The sequence below is a fragment of the Saccostrea echinata genome, unplaced genomic scaffold (genome assembly GCF_033153115.1).
Source record: "Saccostrea echinata isolate AGI-Se365-2 ecotype Australia unplaced genomic scaffold, CSIRO_AGI_Sech_v1 ptg000010l, whole genome shotgun sequence".
Classification (NCBI taxonomy): domain Eukaryota; kingdom Metazoa; phylum Mollusca; class Bivalvia; order Ostreida; family Ostreidae; genus Saccostrea; species Saccostrea echinata.
Genome location: NW_026889759.1, coordinates 2,497,091 through 2,514,423, shown reverse-complemented (window position 1 = coordinate 2,514,423; position 17,333 = coordinate 2,497,091). Strand labels below are relative to the sequence as shown.

At 34.1% G+C, this 17,333-nt stretch overlaps 1 protein-coding gene across 6 annotated transcripts in view; it reads right to left on the bottom strand.

The window, feature by feature from the left end:
* Positions 1-16,106, bottom strand: part of LOC133184138 (uncharacterized) — a 32,908-nt gene extending 16,802 nt beyond the window's left edge. For 5 of the 6 annotated variants that reach the window (XM_061319010.1, XM_061319016.1, XM_061319015.1 and 2 more), the window contains exons 1-3: positions 15,927-16,106; positions 12,524-12,613; positions 40-1,991 (exon numbers count right to left, since the gene is read on the bottom strand). In XM_061319010.1, coding sequence (XP_061174994.1) covers positions 40-1,960 — 1,921 coding nt within the window. In that variant the 5' untranslated portion in view covers positions 1,961-1,991; positions 12,524-12,613; positions 15,927-16,106. The remainder of the gene's footprint in view (positions 1-39; positions 1,992-12,523; positions 12,614-15,926) is intronic. The other variant, XM_061319011.1, reaches the window with a different exon arrangement.
* Between the last annotated feature and the right edge of the window lie 1,227 nt (positions 16,107-17,333).

Here is a 17,333-nt window from a genome sequence, read left to right as displayed (position 1 = left end):
TGTAAATAGATAAAAAATAGATGAAATTCATTAACTCACCCATCAATGCTGAGACATCAATAGTGCCATGACTTGTTGAAGCTTTAGAGGGTGGGGAATCTGCAAGCTCTAGGGTTCTCTGTCTTAAAACTGAGGGTGAGGTTTTAGGTGTTGACCTTCCAATAGGACCCTCATCTTCTCCTTCCAAATCCATGTCTCCTTCCTCTCCTAAATGTCTTTGTTTTTTAATTAACTGCTTCTTTATACTGTCTTTGCGCACATGGAAGATCTTCCCAACTTTTCCTAGTGGTGTTTTATGGGATTTCTTGATCAGTTTTGGAGAGTCCACTACATCTTTGATATCTGAGTTTTCTTGAGTAGACTGAACTTTGTAACTTGAGGATCTTCTCAGAGGAGTGAAGTCTTCCTCTTCCTCATCTGAGGAATCTTCTTCTCTGTCACTGTGGTCCAGTAAAGATGGACTTGATTTCCTGCGTGTAATGGGGACTTGAAGGAGATAATCTGAATCATCTTTGCTGTCATTGGATTTAAGGATTATAATTTCTTTTTCACTTTGGTCAGATGTCACTGTGGAAAATTCATCCTCATGTTTTTTAATCCACTCTGGAGGCCCCATCCAAATATCAGATGTTAGATCCATCTCTTCCTTTTGCTTTAGCTCCTCTTTTGTGAAAGGAGGGGGACTCATAGGTTCTCCAGAGGAAGTGGATTTTCGTTGTGCCTCTGTGCCATCTGCCTCAAGGCCACTACCTACTCCACTGTCCACAGATCTTCCATCAACAGCAGAAATAGGCACAGTCAGCTCCTTGCTATGTGGCCTGCCTTGCTGGGATTTTCTACTGCCTTTCATACTAATAGCATATGGTTCAGGTGCCTTTTGTCTTGTAATGACCTTTATAATTTTGGACCAGTTTGAAGTCTTTGCTTTGCGTTTGGTTGTTGGAGACTTGGAAGCTTTACTGCTGCTGCGACTGCTTCTCCTGCTTTTGTTTGTGGATAAACTTAGTATTTTTTCCGAGATCTCTTCCTCTCCAGACTGTTCCATGATATCAGACGGAATGTCTATAGAACCAGTAGAAAAGCTTCTTTTACTAAGAGGGACTGTTTTGGGTCTCTTTATGCTGCTTTCTGAATGCACCTCCATCCTTTCCAAACATTGAGCATCTTCAGCACTGGGAAGTCTCTGTCTTGTTTTAACTCTTACTGCACTTTTTGACTTGGATTTAGGTTTTGGAAGTGAATTAGAACCTCCTTGTGTTAAGTATCCAATTTCTGATTCTACAGCACTTTTAATCTGTAAAAGGTGTTTGGTACTCTCCAAGTAATCACACTTTTTCTTCAGTTTGAGATTTTCATCCCTTAAAGTTGATAGCTGTTCCATTAATTTGACTAGATTATCAAGATGATCCAGCCCAATGCTTTGTCTAACTGCACTGGGACTTGGAGATCGTTTGTGTTGTTGAAAATGAGGAACTAAAGCTTGTGTTTGCTGTTGTTGTTGCTGTTGTTCTTGAATATTCTTGCCATGTTCTTCAAAGAATTCCAGCACTTGAGCATTGAGTAGTTCCTCTTGCTGGGATGACTTGCTTGAGGAATTCACTTCCATTTTTGCGTGTCTGCTGGATGATGCCGTCATGGTTGAAGACATCTCCATGACAGATGAAGTAGTAATTGGGCTGCCATGGGGACCAGCCATCTTTGGCACTCGGACCTTGCTCTGTGATCCCAGTGGACTGACTTCCATACCCACGATTCCTTCTGTTTCCTGTCGTCTGCCCTCGCAGGATGATGAGGTAGTGATAATGCATGGCAGTGGTTGATCAGAGGGCAGATAGGTCATTCTGATCTCTTGTCTAGCTAGCTGGACAGGGGGGATAACTTTCCGTTCTTCCCTCTGAATCTTAACGTACAATCTCTCATGATTTTTGTCGTCATCATCTGGCGGTCCCCGTGCTGCCATTTAGGGACAGCCTAATACGACTACATTGGACCTGAAAGAAAAAGGAACATATAACAATGTATCAAGATGTAACTTTCATAATCTGAAGGCACTGTCTGCTGATATTCTCTATTTGTTAATAATTGTTTGGAACCAACCAGTCTTAGAGAAAAAAATTTCATTCTTCTATAATCTACAGAAGGATGATTTAAGCCATTGTTTACAATAGCTAGTGATGTACAATATCCTTGAGACCACCAGAGTAGACAGTGTTAGGTGTCTTGCTTTTAAGGATGAAACTACGTTTTACTCATTCACTTTGATGTGTATAACATTAATTTCCTCAATACACTATGCACTCTAAAACTTACAAAAAAATGTAAAAATTGCTGCCACCAAAAAAAGAGGGTACACTGTATTCATACTGCTGAAACAAATTTCTAAGAAAAAAAAAAACTTGAATAGAGGAAAACACATAGTCACCATTTAGCATTCTCCTTTAACATGAAACCATCCCAAACCATAAACAAAATTGTAACATATGAGAGGAGAGGCAAAAGTAAACTTTAAATAAGTAACAAACAATGAGACATAGTGCAACCAAGTGTAAAGGAGTCTGGCCCCTTGTGAATCACAGCTCATTCAAAAGTAAAAAAGGAACTTGATTATCTTGTAAAAATATTTTTCAGGTCAAAGGTAACTGCACAATTATATCTTCATCAAGGCTTGAAGGTACCATGTGGAATTAAATCGGTGATGTTTACAAACCTCTGTATTTCCAAACATGACAGTGATAAATTCTAATCCCAATACACAAACCTATTAAGTGAAATCAGATGAATATTAAGCTTGTATGTAATTAGATTAAATTGATACAACACAGTGCTGATGAAATGCTTGGATTATATGAGGCATACAGTATGTTGGATCTTGGCTCCTTAAAGGAACCAGATAACAGAAAAACACACCTGTGATGTATATATATACATATAGACTTCCAGTTCAGGTAATCTTTACCCCCGAGGGAAACCAAGGCAAAAAGGGCGGGAGGTGATGGGTTCATCACCTCCCACTACTAAAGTCACTGTAGCAAATAAGGTAAACTGAATAGTTTTAATCTGCTGATCTAATACACAGCAGGCATAAAGGGACCTCGGGGTGTCATTATGAGACAGGAGCAGAGAGGAAATAGAAAAAAAAACCCTGCGTGAATCAGAGGGAACTCAGATGTTTTACTTTCTAAAAATGGCTTAATGACACATCTTAATTATTTGTTTATTAATTACTGTTGTTTGAAACAACACTCCGCTATGATACATATGAACTGAATAAAAGAGTAATGTACATTGTAAAAAAAATACCCATGCAGTATTTTAAAAAATATTTATCTATCATTTCTTATCAAAATTTTATTTTTCAACAGGCTCTCAAAGAATTTTCAAGCTGATTTTGATAAGTTACAGTTAGGAACATATCTAACTTGAAGAAATAAAAATAATTTGCCAAAGCTTGAATATATACGCATATAATGCATTCAGATACATAATGTGTATTTTTACACATAAAAAAGAAAACATCACGAGGACTTTAGGTATACAACAACAAAAGTTGTAGTTATTATGTGCTGGTGCATCATACAGATATCAGTAGATACATGACCAGCTTAAAAGCTGTCTGCCTCAGCTGCTGGCAATGCTAACTGATGCTACAGAGTGGAAGACATTTTAAGATTATATTTACAGAATTCTGCAACGTCTGAGCAAGTGCAACTTACCCAAATATTCAAGGTCAAGTGTTACAGAAGTCCTATCCAGAATAATTAAAAGGAAGCAATTAAAGAACCTGCAATATTTCACAACTAATTAAAACATTCTTTCCTTCTGTTCAGCACAATGTGCTTGTTTCTCACATAATGCACAAAGAAACCTAGTCTGGTTGGGGATTTTTCAGTATAGCAGACTTTTCATGGCTTTGAGATGCCGTACATTTTTTACGGATCTGGTTGTTTAAAATCATATTCCTTGGCAGCTGGTTTGAATGAAATTTTTTCAGATTTTTTTTTTCACTGGTATATCAGTTGATCAAAAACATGGTCTGTCAGAGGTCAGGTGATACCCTAGTTACCGTTTTTGATTTTGTCTTCCCTTCTGGTGCCAAGAATATTTAGTCTGTCATAAGCAATTTTTCATTATCTAATGTGAAGTGATTTAAATTTCTTTTCAAAAAAAAAAAATAATTTTGCTAAGATCAATCAAAAAACATTCCTTTGCAGTTACCAATTTAGCAGGAGAGGGAATTTTATAATCTCATCTGTGATTTGTGGATAAATGTGTGACACTTTCAATACAAATTAATGACTTCCACATGCATTTAGATGAATTTTAGAAGCTTCTTCACCAAGAATACTATAATAGTTGAGGAAATAGAGACATATTTTACGTACATGAAGTACATTTGTATATATTATAAGAAGGGTGTAATTACTTGAAACTTTCAAGTGCTAATACAGCAAAAGGAAATTTAAAAAAGGGACTCATTAAAAATTTTATTCCAAGCACTTAAGTAGAAGTTATATACCAGTATTCATTTTAAGAAGGTTTGGAAGACTTGTTTTTTGGAGGCTTGTACACACTTATTTTCTGTATCCTATCCCCTGCAATTTCTCTCTAACATTCTGGTTGGTCGACACTGGGTTAGCATGATTGATATTTATAATTACATCCACAGAATTTATTCTTCTTTATTTATTATGCAAACCATTAACAATAAACTCAAATTAGAACATTTTTTTTAAAGCCATCTGCTGAAAAGATTTCTTAAGAAGTTGGCTCTTCCATCAATGTAACATCCGGACAAACAATACAATTTTTTTTATGTACTTTCACCCACTCTATCATGTTTATACAAATTATTTATAGATCATGCAGAAATAAATAAAACCAACTTATGCAGGTTAGGAATATTTTTCTGCAATATCACAACTGTTATCCTCACATTAACAAACAAATAAAGAATTTATTGTTTAACAAGATGAATGCAATATGAAATAATTGTCATAAAATATATGCAGGATCTGAAATACATCATTATAATAAAACTTAAAAAAAAAAATTAATTGCAATTGCACATCAGTGATTGTTATGGCGGAAAAACATTTTAAACCTCCTGAAGATAAAATATTTGTTCATATAATAAAACTGCTTACATGATCTGTAAATATCTCATTATTTAGGTCAAATTTTTGTCAGACAAAATAATAGACCAAGATAGAATAAAAAATTGAAAGATCATTATTAATTTACCTTAATTAACCTCGTTGATCTTCAAATACCATATACAGTAAAACTGTAAGGTTATTATAGTCAACATGCTTATAAAGAATTCAGACTCACAGTGAAGTGATTTTAATTGAGTTTTAAAACATATATGAACTTAATGGATATAACGAATTACATTTATAAGGAATCAGAATTGTTGGTCCCTGGTACTTCTTTATAAGTGTATTTTACTGTATCATTTGAACATAAAAGCCAGGTCACGTCACAGCCATCTAGTAATGGACACATGATGGGGACACTGGGACAACTTGATTCAGTGGGGCTGTCACCAACTGATGTCCAATTACAAATGTCAACAGCTGGAATGTCATATAGATGGACTAGCATTGGTCACTAATTGCACCTGACTGACCCCCTAATGTTTTTGTGGTTCATTCTCATCTGATATAAAAAATCTTGAAAAAGATACTACCTCTGACAAGGGTTTTTTTTTTTTTATATATATTATACATCTACAAATATTTATGTGATGAGGATCGCATACAAGTTGCTGGCTAATGACCTACAAACCTTGTTTTTAAGAGGATGCTAACATGTTGTGTAATTATTATTTTGATTCATATACAGATAAAAATTATTTTTACATCCAAGAATTTATATTCTTCTGTCAATCTGAACCATCTACTAAAAGACACTGTGTCCCCTTCCCTGAGTTGACAAGAACATGGTTAAAGTGACAAGCAGGATAATTTAATCACTTTTTTGTCTCGAAAATTTGTTGAGAATTGTATATATTTGTTTTGCCCATTTTCCCCATTTACAAAAGAACAGTTTGTGGCTTGATATCAAAGCTGTATGAGGCAATAAACTGGCATGTACAAATGTCGGAACACATCCTCCTTTCCTTGCTAACATGTTGAACAAGGCCCCACGTCATTACTAAGGTGTCACATAGAAGTCTACTGAAAATTCCCCATATTGCCAAAGGAAATCAATGAGACCTCCATTTTCTGAAAATGGAAGTCATTCAATGGAAACAGGGTCCAAAAATCTGATTTTAATCAAGTTTTCTCTTCCTGGTGAAACTTCAATTATTGCCAGTTTCTCGAATAATTTTAGTTTTATTTCAAGATAATTCACTTTTCTAGACAATCATTTTGCAGTGATTCATACATTTTTCCATTTTTTAGTAAATTGTGCAGAGAAATTTCATACGATACTCTAAATGCATTGACCCGCTTCCAGTCTAACTGAACAGTAAACATTATATTGATGCAGTACCCAAAATTTGTGGCAGGAAATTGCAAAAATTTCTACTGCCTTCAATACACTTAACAAGAAGTCTCTAAATCAAATTGATTGGAGCAAATATTTGGCATTAATGTTTAGAAAGGTCAGATTCCAAAACCTTGTCTCATGGCTGTTAGAGACTTTTATCTGTGTTTATACCAATGCCACAAGTATTGCTTAATTTTATCTCGGCAAGTCAATAACATAATCCTTCAAATTCATGTCATTCTTACAGTGTGTTCTAGCTGACACAACAATCATTTAGCAGGAATCCTCCACTTCTACATGTGAGATTCTTATAAAAGATGACAGTCAAAATACATAAGTTACACACATACTATCTGCCCCAATCATGTCAACTTTACATATAAATGTTTATAATTTTGAATCATATTTCAAAAAAATTATTGCTGTATTTTTTGGTCAATACAATGATTTATCAACCCTCAATGTACAACATTAACTGAACTCTTTAACTGGTAAATTATTTTACATTTGGAAAGTCAAACTTGGTACACAGGCTTTGCATGATGAGAAAAATCATCACTGGGCCTTGAGATAAAAAAAAGGATAATAAAACTATCTATAGGATTTTTTGTGTATTAACTAGATGAAAGAATATATTATGTTTCTGATAGAGACTTAAAGATCTGAATACTTTCCCCCCTTCCATCATTGTAATTTTAAGCTTTCATGCAAATTTGCAGAACATGTAGATGTTCTATCAAATTTCATCATTGAAACCCACAGAGCTCATGTTTCAAATACATGTACAAGCAAGATCATTTCAAGCACAGAAATTAGAAATAGATTTTACCCAAGAAAGAGCAGAAGAAACAATTTCATCCCAAATCCTTCACCTTTTGTTTTAGCCTGATACATTTTATCAAGCTTTTCCTTGTAGAGTTGAGAATATAGCACAATGAAATTATATCAGAAGCACCATAATTCTGATCCAATCTGCCCTTGCAATTGGTTCTAAAGTAATTTCTTGTGAGAATTCAAATAAGGTTATGCCAATTCATTACATTTCTTGCCTTTGCAAAAAAGAATGAGTGCCACTAACCCACATGGCAGATTCAATGACAGATTAAGCAATTGTCAAAAATGGGAAATTCCTTATTTCAGATGGTTACTTAGTATCAGATATTGAAATCAAATAATAATTTTGCTGTCACATATAAGCATATTTTAAATCTTTTGTCATTGATTTTTATATTCTCTTTCTTCTTCATTAGTGTAATTAGTGATAAATCAGTAATTATAATCTAGCTTCTGCATTCACTCAGCAATTCCTACTTTTCAATTTAATAGAGACATTCAAAGATAATTCAGTCAGGCACATTAATTTCCCTTGACAGGAATGAATTCAATATTAATCTAGAATATGCAATATGCATTATGGTTCTATTGCGTAACTTTTGCAATTATACTTTAGGTGGTACATAAGTAATTTAAATTCATAGTCATGATTTACAATGAGAGGATTAAAAAAATGAGCAATTAGTAAACTAAAATGAATGCATGAATGAATTTGTTGTTTACCTGCATACCTATGGGCCTCAATAAATGACAAGAAAAGATGGACAGGAACCTACTATCAAATCAAAAGTATATGTCACCTCGAAATCAATACACCACACTCAATTACCCTTCATACATGTGTGTAATAACACTTATACATGTAACATACCACAGTAAATAAAAAAAGGTCTGCTTATACCCTCCTCAACCAAACAATTTCTTATGCATTTAAGACTTGGGAATATGGGGTTATTACTTAAAACTTCAATTTAAGATATGTATAAAAAGTTGCTTTGATATATGAAATTCAGACACATTAAAGAAGATGGCATGAGATATGTATGAAAAAAAATTGCCAGATGCATGTTTATTATGCAAGACTGACTGTTTTATTGTTAAATATATACATTTCTAGCAAAAACTTATGTATAGCAACACATATACCACTGAGTTAGATTTTAATTCCTTTTTGTTTGATAGATGCTGAATTAGAAGCTTTGAATAAAGATAGGGGAGGGAGAAGGGGTGTTTGGCCAAGTACAATGCCTTTGGAAACCTGTGCTAAATGAAGATAGATGCTTTAATTATTCCTTGATTAGAAATTCATAAGGCTAAATTGGCATGATAATAATTACATAAATTTTCAAAACACTCCTTTTTCTTGATAATTATTATTAAAAAAAAAAAAGAAAAAGAAAATCATTTACACTTCCCCTTAGTGAACAATTTTGATTTTACACATTTAATAAAAAAAAAAACAACGACAAAAGAACACACATATAAAGTAAACCTGGATATTTTTTCAGTTTTCATGTTTTTATGATATTTCTTATAGATTAGAATTTTTCACCTACCCCTTTGGTCTGAATTAGAGCAGAGCCCCTCCAGCCTCACTACATATAGATCAAACAATCAGAGTATATCACCACTGATAACAATACCATACATCCTGTAGAACAGATTCAATAAGAACTGATTTAATGCCTCCTCTAAACATAGGATACAGGTAAACACACCAGTTGTCAAATGCATATCTTAAACGAAAAACAAATGGCTACACTAGGCACAGTGGACATGTTTTATTATATGGAAGTAGCTTCACTGTTCGCCTCCTGTTAAATGATGGCTTTATAGGCAAAGTAACAGCATTTATGGCTTCAACAAATGATTCTATTGCAATGGCAGTCCAACATGACAGTACAAGGTCAACATCAGTTCGTATATAGTACCAAAGCCTGGTTAATCTGCTTAATATTATAAACAATACACAGTGCCTAGTGAGGCAATTATTTGGAGATATTTATTGTAACTGTTAATGACTGGCTGCTTGTGGTACCATGTCTCAGTCTGCATACCCCTACCTCTATCCTTAATCATTTACAGATGTCTATACATGTAACAAAGGTGCAACCATTTCAGTTGTCTTTTCTCTGTACACAGAGTATTCCCCCTTCAGTTTACAGATGTCCAAAAAAAAAATGTACTCCGAGTTCAGTTTCTAGTTGTAAACAAAAGTACAAGATTACAGATCTAGAATATCCATTTAATCTGGATCAACCATTTTATCTCATTGCCTCATTTCTCATTTGCTTCCTTCATTGTTGGACAGATACAAATGTCCTGAACCCCCTCCCCCTTTTTTCAGACTCTGTGTGGGGGCTACCCAGACTGGGATTTGGGGAACCCTTGGAGAGCTATGGAATGCCTGGTGATTCACTGGTATATATCTTATCTGAGAGGGTTCTGTTATTTGTGGAATCTCCAGGAACATCAACAAATTATATTTACACTCTGCTATCTTCTGAACAAATATTACTCTCCAAGCCTACCATACATACAGATAGGTTCTGTACACAAGGCTACATCTCTCTCTCTCTCTCTCTCTCTCTCTCTCTCTCTCTCTCTCTCTCATTTTCACTCTTTTTTGGTGTTTAAGAAGGAAAATCATTATTTAAATCTAAGGAAAATTTCTTACCCCCCAAAACAAAATCACAATTGAGTGCAACATTTTGCAGAGACTATAACTCCAACTTAAACAATAATTAAAGTCTTCTAAAAGACTACTTGATTACTGATTCATACACTCAAGATATGTGCATTTTTAAATGTTAATTTCAATTTCACAATTTCATTAGTGCTCTAGGTGATTTATTTCATTGAGTTGTAATGCACAGATAGAATCAAAACAAACACTGATGTCCCCTGTATGGCAGCTAATGGCCAAGGTTTAAGTTTTTTAAAAGTTGGTCAAATCTATGGTCAAGAGGTCCAAAATGTTGGTACCCAAAGAAAGGTCTTACTAAAAGGAATACACAAGTAAAATATGTAAGCCCTAAAACATTCTTTAAAGGTTATATGGACAATGTTAAAGTCTTTCAAAAAGTAAGAAAAACCCTAAGGTCAAGGTCAAAAGTGAAGATTGTTGGAACCAAAAGAAAAGTATTGTCACAAGGAATACACATGTGAAACACGTAAAATCAACCATTAAAAGTTAAAAGTTATAGCCAGGGTTAAAGTTTTTCAAATATAGGTCAAACTCCAAGGTCAAAAGGTCCAGCATTGTTACCCAAAGAAAGGTATTGTCACAAGGAACACACGTGTGAATTATAAAAGCCCTTGCACTAGCTGTTCAAAAGCTATAGGAAAAGTTAAAGTTTTTCTAAAGCAAGTCAAATTCCAAGGTAAAGCTCAGAAGGTAAAAAATGTTGGTACCCAATAAAAGGTTTTATCACAAGGAATACACATGTGAAATGAAAAAAGCCCTATTACCAATGATTCAGGAGTTATGGCCAAGATCAAAGTCTTTCAGAAATAGGTCGAACTCCAACATCAAGGTCAAAAGGTCAAAAAGGTTGATACACGAAGAAAGGTCTTGTCACAAGGAACACACATGTGAAATATAAAAGCCCTAGCACAAATTATTTAAAAGTTATGGCCAAAGTTATGTTTTTTCCAAAGTAGGTCCAATTCCAAGGTCAAAGTTAATGGGTAAAAAATGTTGGTACCCAAAGAAAGGTCTTGTTAGAAGGAATTCACAGGTGAAATAAGAAACCCTAGCACCAACTGTCAAAACCAAATTTTTGACCAAGGTTAAAATTTGGTTAAATTTTGCAGAAGTGGGTAAAACTCTAAAGTCAAGGTCAAGAGTTCAAATATAAGTACTCAAAGAAAGGTCTTGTCACAAGAAATACACATGTGAAATATGAAAGTCCTAGCTTCAACTGTTCAAGTTATTGGCATGCAACGTTAAAGTTTTTGTGGACAAACAATCACAAACACACAGACCTAAAACTATATGCCCTGGAATCTTCAAAAATAGGGGCATAATTAGAACTGGAATGGTTTGCAATACATGAAAGGATGTCATATTTGAATTTAGAAAACCTTTCAAATGTATTTCATATTGATCAACTCACAAGAAACAGATTGAAACAATTCACACAATGCCAGAAGTTTGTGAAGAATCTATCAATAAAGACAAAATCATGTGTTACAAAAACTTGTAACCATGACAATATTGTCTGCAAAGAAAAACACTTGTCATAATGAGAAAATGCCAGGGATTGGAAGCTTCTCGTTAGCGGTTATCCTCATAATCTATCTGTTCTAATTTTGCCTTACAAAAATAAGGACACAAGCATACCTCTAACTCTGATTGAAAAATACATTCCCCATACCATAGTATGAAATGAGCCTGCAGTTCCAAGCCAATACAGGTACACTGCTACTGCTTTTTGGGAGGCACAAACATATATCAACATATAGTAAAAGCAGATTTTTTTTTCAAAACAAATAAACAACAAAAACCAAAGCAATTATACAGGAGAGAACTATATTCCAAACTATTTTTGCTTTCTGGGATGCTTGGGAGGTTTAGAAACATAAAAAAGTATAGTATTGTTTGCCAATTAAATGGATAAGAACTATACAAGGATTTTTCAAAAGTTTATGCAAGAAAAATGGGCTTATAGAACATAATAGCATAAGCTAATGCAGACACAAGAACATTGTATCTGCATTTGGAATCTTTGATATTTTTGCATTCTCTGCAAATAATTCAACAAGTGTCATTTTGTCTTGGCAACTATTTGGGATCTAATGAACATTAGACCTTGCACAAAAAAGAAACAAAGACATGCCTAATTACCTTTACAGCATCAGCCATATGTGTGCATATCAGAGCCAGGCATTGATATGCAGAGAATGCAGGTCATAGGCAGTTGTGCAGTTTACATAACCTCTCTTTTGAAGAATAAAATCCATTAACCTAATCAGTGCACACCCATTTTTAAAGCATCTCTGCATCCTGTTTTCACAATGGCATGTCCTTGTGTATTCAAATCAATCAGACTATTTCGATGCTAGTCTAAGAATATTGCATGATTTCTTGCATTTTTCTTATAAGCCAAATGTAAGTGGTATAGATTAAAAATAACTTTTTATATTTGGTTTTGTGGTATATTTGTAAGCCTGCATTTTGTTCAGTACTCACTTTAATCCTGCTTCCTTGTCAGACACAGATTCTGGCTGTGATTCTAAACGACAGCAAGGGGAGAGCACTCACATTGTGTGGAACTAGCCACTGTAAAACAATAGAAAGGCATGATAGCAAAGACAATGCTAAATACCCCCAAAACAGTAAAAATGCCAATAGATTTATCAATCTATGGCAAGTAACTTTTTTAAAATAATACAAGTCTCAAATATGCATGCATATAGTTTTCCATTTTTCATTTTTACTGTATCAGCTTTCAATTGTAGAGAATCTTGGTTTGAAATTGTAGTTTGATTTATAATGACTAATGCATCTTGTATTTAGATTCAAACAAGTTTTATTTCTTTCAATTCATTTTAATTTGTTTTTTGGGTTATAAAACAATTTTAATCATGATTAATATCACTTGTATTAGCCTAATCATGGTCATAAAAGTAAGAATTCCTCTTACATTGATTAAGAGTAATAATAATGGTATAGGGAAAATTAGTCATAATTTGCCCTCTCGGAAAGATGACACCAATTTAAACTAAATGAAATGAATTGCAGAGTCTCTGTGTCTATCTCTTGTGACAGAATGGAGACATTTGGACACACATTAAAGATTGCCAGAATTGCAACATGATGGGGTAATTAGTGGTATCTCTTTGATCTCATTTTCACCTGACTGACACCAGCAACTGTTGAGTGCCAGCCCCAATCTGCTCTCAGAACAAATCAGTTTCTTTTCTCAGCAATGTGCTGCAAAAACACAAGTCCTTCTGCCAACTCATAACTCTTTTGGTTAGACCCTCAAGTACTCATAAGAATTTACAACTGCTCAAACTTCAGGCGAAAAAAAATGAAATAGTTCTCAAACACTTAATTAAAACCTTTTTGCATATACTTGTTTATATATTTTGTTTTGGATTCTAGAGGGCCAGAAGGCAAATTATGAGGAGCAAACAGCTTTCATACTCAGATAGCTTAAATTTCCTGTAATTTTCACAACCCTCTTGAACTCCAACCCCATTTACCATGATGACCATCTAGTACCTGATGTTGAACCCTACAACATTAGTCATACTGCAGGAACTGGTTTCCTTCAGCCAGTTATTTTTAGTTCCTAATGAGCATATTGACCTCTACTGGTTCTGTTTACACTTTTCTTATACATAACAGACTGCAGACCCAAAATACACACATCACTGTAGTCGGCACAGCTTTGGCGAAGTATTCAAAGAATTCTGAGGCCTCTTCACATTATGTGGAGATTGCCAGATGAGCATAATTAACATTAGACTTCATATATCACAGTATCATATCAGAACCCCCAGCTTGCCCTCAAACTCTTCACCTCTGCACTAATTAGTCTAACAACCTTCTTTCTACAGCAACACCTACCATTGCCTTACAACTGGTCTTCCTGTTTAGCTCAAAGTACTTTGAGAGAAATTTACTATAAGCTTTATGGTATATTGTAAGTGCTCTTTGAGTGTTTTTTTTCTGAAATGCACATGAAAGAAAAGTCAAGGTCTTTTCTAGAGTATTTTAGGTTTCCATGATTAAGTTGCAGCATTGCAGATCACCATTTCCTATGCAATTTTGTCAAATTGCTTATAAGCAAGATCCACTTCTAAAGAATTCCAGATTTTGGTTAGAAATTCTTGCATCAATCTGCAAGCATAAAAAATTAAATTTTTTTTCTTTGTCTTACTGACCTGTAATTCAAATATCCAAATTATATTTCAACAAACACAAAACTTTTTGGCTTCTTCACAGATAATTACAGTACACAGCCATTTTTCCTGTTACTATAGAATGTTTTGTGTATAGTGAGGATGCCAGAAACATTCTCAAAATGACACTTGTCTTCTCCAATTACATCGCTTCTGTATACACATTACTGCATCAGATCCAAGCATTAACATAATGTACACACTGTTGCATTTTTATGTTTTTACCATACTTATATTTGCCTGCATCTGATAGAGGGGGAAAAAAGCTTATAATCTTTTATCAATTTTTGTGTATTCAATATCATGAAAAATGCCAGAAAACCTACAATAATGACTCACTCCAAGAATATGCAAAAATTGGGGATATTTAAATTGAGCTTAAATCAAAATATACATTGAAACCCCAATTTACTTGTTTAGCCCTGATAAACCAGCATTTGTACCTTCAGAAGATGAAGATCTGCCAGTAGCACACAGTGGGGTTTCCTTAAAGACCTTCTCCAGAATGATAGAAGGACCACTTACAAATCCATATTGTGCAGCTTTTCAGTGGCAACAAAGAAGCATGCATGGAACTGAGCAACCATTAATCTCTTTTTTAATACTGTCCAGAATGCATTGCCAATCATTACTTGTACATCCAGAATTAAACTGTTTACTGAACAGATTTGATGTGTAGAATATCTAATTAATCCACAATTAATCACTTAATTGGGATTCTAGATCAGCCCTGAGGGAATTGGGAATCCTGGAGTATTAATTGCATTCATCAGTATAAATCTATTACTGTAAGAAATGGTGATACCGAGTGAAATGAAATGAGAAAGATCAATAAAGTCATTCAAAAGGACTCCTCCCCCCACCCCCACCCCCCAAAAAAACTTTAGAGCAAGATGAACCAAAAATGTATCAAATCTTTTTCTGATTGTAGCTATTTCATCAACATATGTTCATTTTTTTTCCAAAGAGCAAAGATTCTATATATTTCAATCACTATGAAGAAGACAAGCCTGTTGTACAGAGAAACATGTAAAACCTTCTCGTGAAAACATGTGTTAGCATTGGTATTTTGGGTGTTCCCTGATAATTCTACACTAAGGTAGAAATCAAAAGTACTGGGCCAAGTTATGGTTGACTTGTCACAACCAATCAAATTGAGTACTGTACTTTTAAATAAAAAGTCTGCCATATGTCCAAACTTAATGCCATTATAAAAAAACAAGGAACTACTCCACAAAAGTGCAAATGATTGCACCACAATTAAATTCAAGGTGCATACACTGGAATGTTTTATAAGCACTGAAATATACTGAAATCACCCTTAAAATTAAATTAGTTGGTCTTCATCACCCCTTAATGGCTGCTAGAGGTGTACTAAACATGTAGAGGAAAGATTATGCACATGTTAGAGGAGTGAGTTGGCTACTGATCGACTTTACAGACATATTCTTGCTATAAGCTTGAGGGAAAAACTATTTATATCAGCTATCATGCACTTGTGTTAAATTTTACAACACTTTATATAGACATCCATTCATCACATGAAAGTGACAGACTTTTGACAGGTTAATAAAACAAATCTTTTATTTCTAAAAATGATACTCAGATAATGCAAAACATCCTATATGATTCCATAAATAAACATTTAAACAAATGTATAAGCCACAAAAATCATTGCCTACCTGTAAAAACCAGCTGTCTAGAGTATATACACTTCAAAATAAAACACAACAAATTACAAGATTGAGGTTGTCAGAATCGTGTAAGTTGTCATCAGAAATCGTGGGTAGGGAGGTTCCCAGTGCCAAGATTTTCCTCCACCTCTCACTACATTAACTGCTCGGAGCCATGTTGGAAGTTTGTGTGTGTGTGTAGAGAGAGGAAGGAGCTGCTGAGGTAATCTGACACTCCTCACCTCTCAGTAACTAACAGTTTATACCCTCCTTAGGCATTACTAAACTAATGCTGTGTTTTGTTAATAACTAAAAACCTTCTCTTTTTTTTTTTTTTTACACCTTTTGAATAATTGTTGGGATTGTCTACTCCTTAGTGGATAATTGTGCATCTGCATTTACTTTCAATTTAAAGATAAGACACATATATATTCTTATCAAATTCTTCAATTACTTGCCAATTAATTAATTCTTCTTACATAGTTAAAAGTATACAGCTGTAAATGTAATAGAATTATACATGCATGTTTTTATTACATTTACAGCCATATCTTAACAAATGATCAATGGGAGGTAAAAAACTAGAAATATGTCCATAGGACATGAATGCCCCGCCAAGGGTATATTAGTAATGCAACATTTTAACACAAATTGAGAAAAGTGAGGTCAAGGTCAAAGGAAAGGTCAAGGTCAAAAAATATTGCTGCAGTTGAATAGCTTACATCAGTATGTATCAGCATATGACGTTTGATTCAGAAACTAATTTAAGAAAAGTGAGGTCAAGATCAAAGGAAAGGTCAAGATCAAAAAATGTTGATGTAGTTGAAAAGGTTACATCAGTATGTATTAGCATATGAAGTTTGATGAAAATATTATGAATGGTTTCTTTAAAACTGAGCTAAACACTAATTTAAGAAAAGTGAGGTCAAGGTCAAAGGAAAGGTCAAGGTAAAAAAAATTGATGCAGTTGAATAGCTCTCATCAGTATGTATCAGCATATGAAGTTTGACACTAATTTAAGAAAAGTGAGGTCAAGGTCAAAGGAAAGGTCAAGGTCAAAAAATGTTGATGCAGTTGAAAAGGTTACATCAGTATGTATTAGCATATGAAGTTTGATGAAAATATTATGAATGGTTTCTTTAAAACTGAGCTAAACACTAATTTAAGAAAAGTGAGGTCAAGGTCAAAGGAAAGGTCAAGGTCAAAAAATATTGATGCAGTTGAATAGCTCTCATCAGTATGTATCAGCATATGAAGTTTGACACTAATTTAAGAAAAGTGAGGTCAAGGTCAAAGGAAAGGTCAAGGTCAAAAAATGTTGATGCAGTTGAATAGCTCTCATCAGTATGTATCAGCATATGAAGTTTGTTAAAAATATCTTGAATGGTCTCATTAAAACAGAGCTAAACATTAATT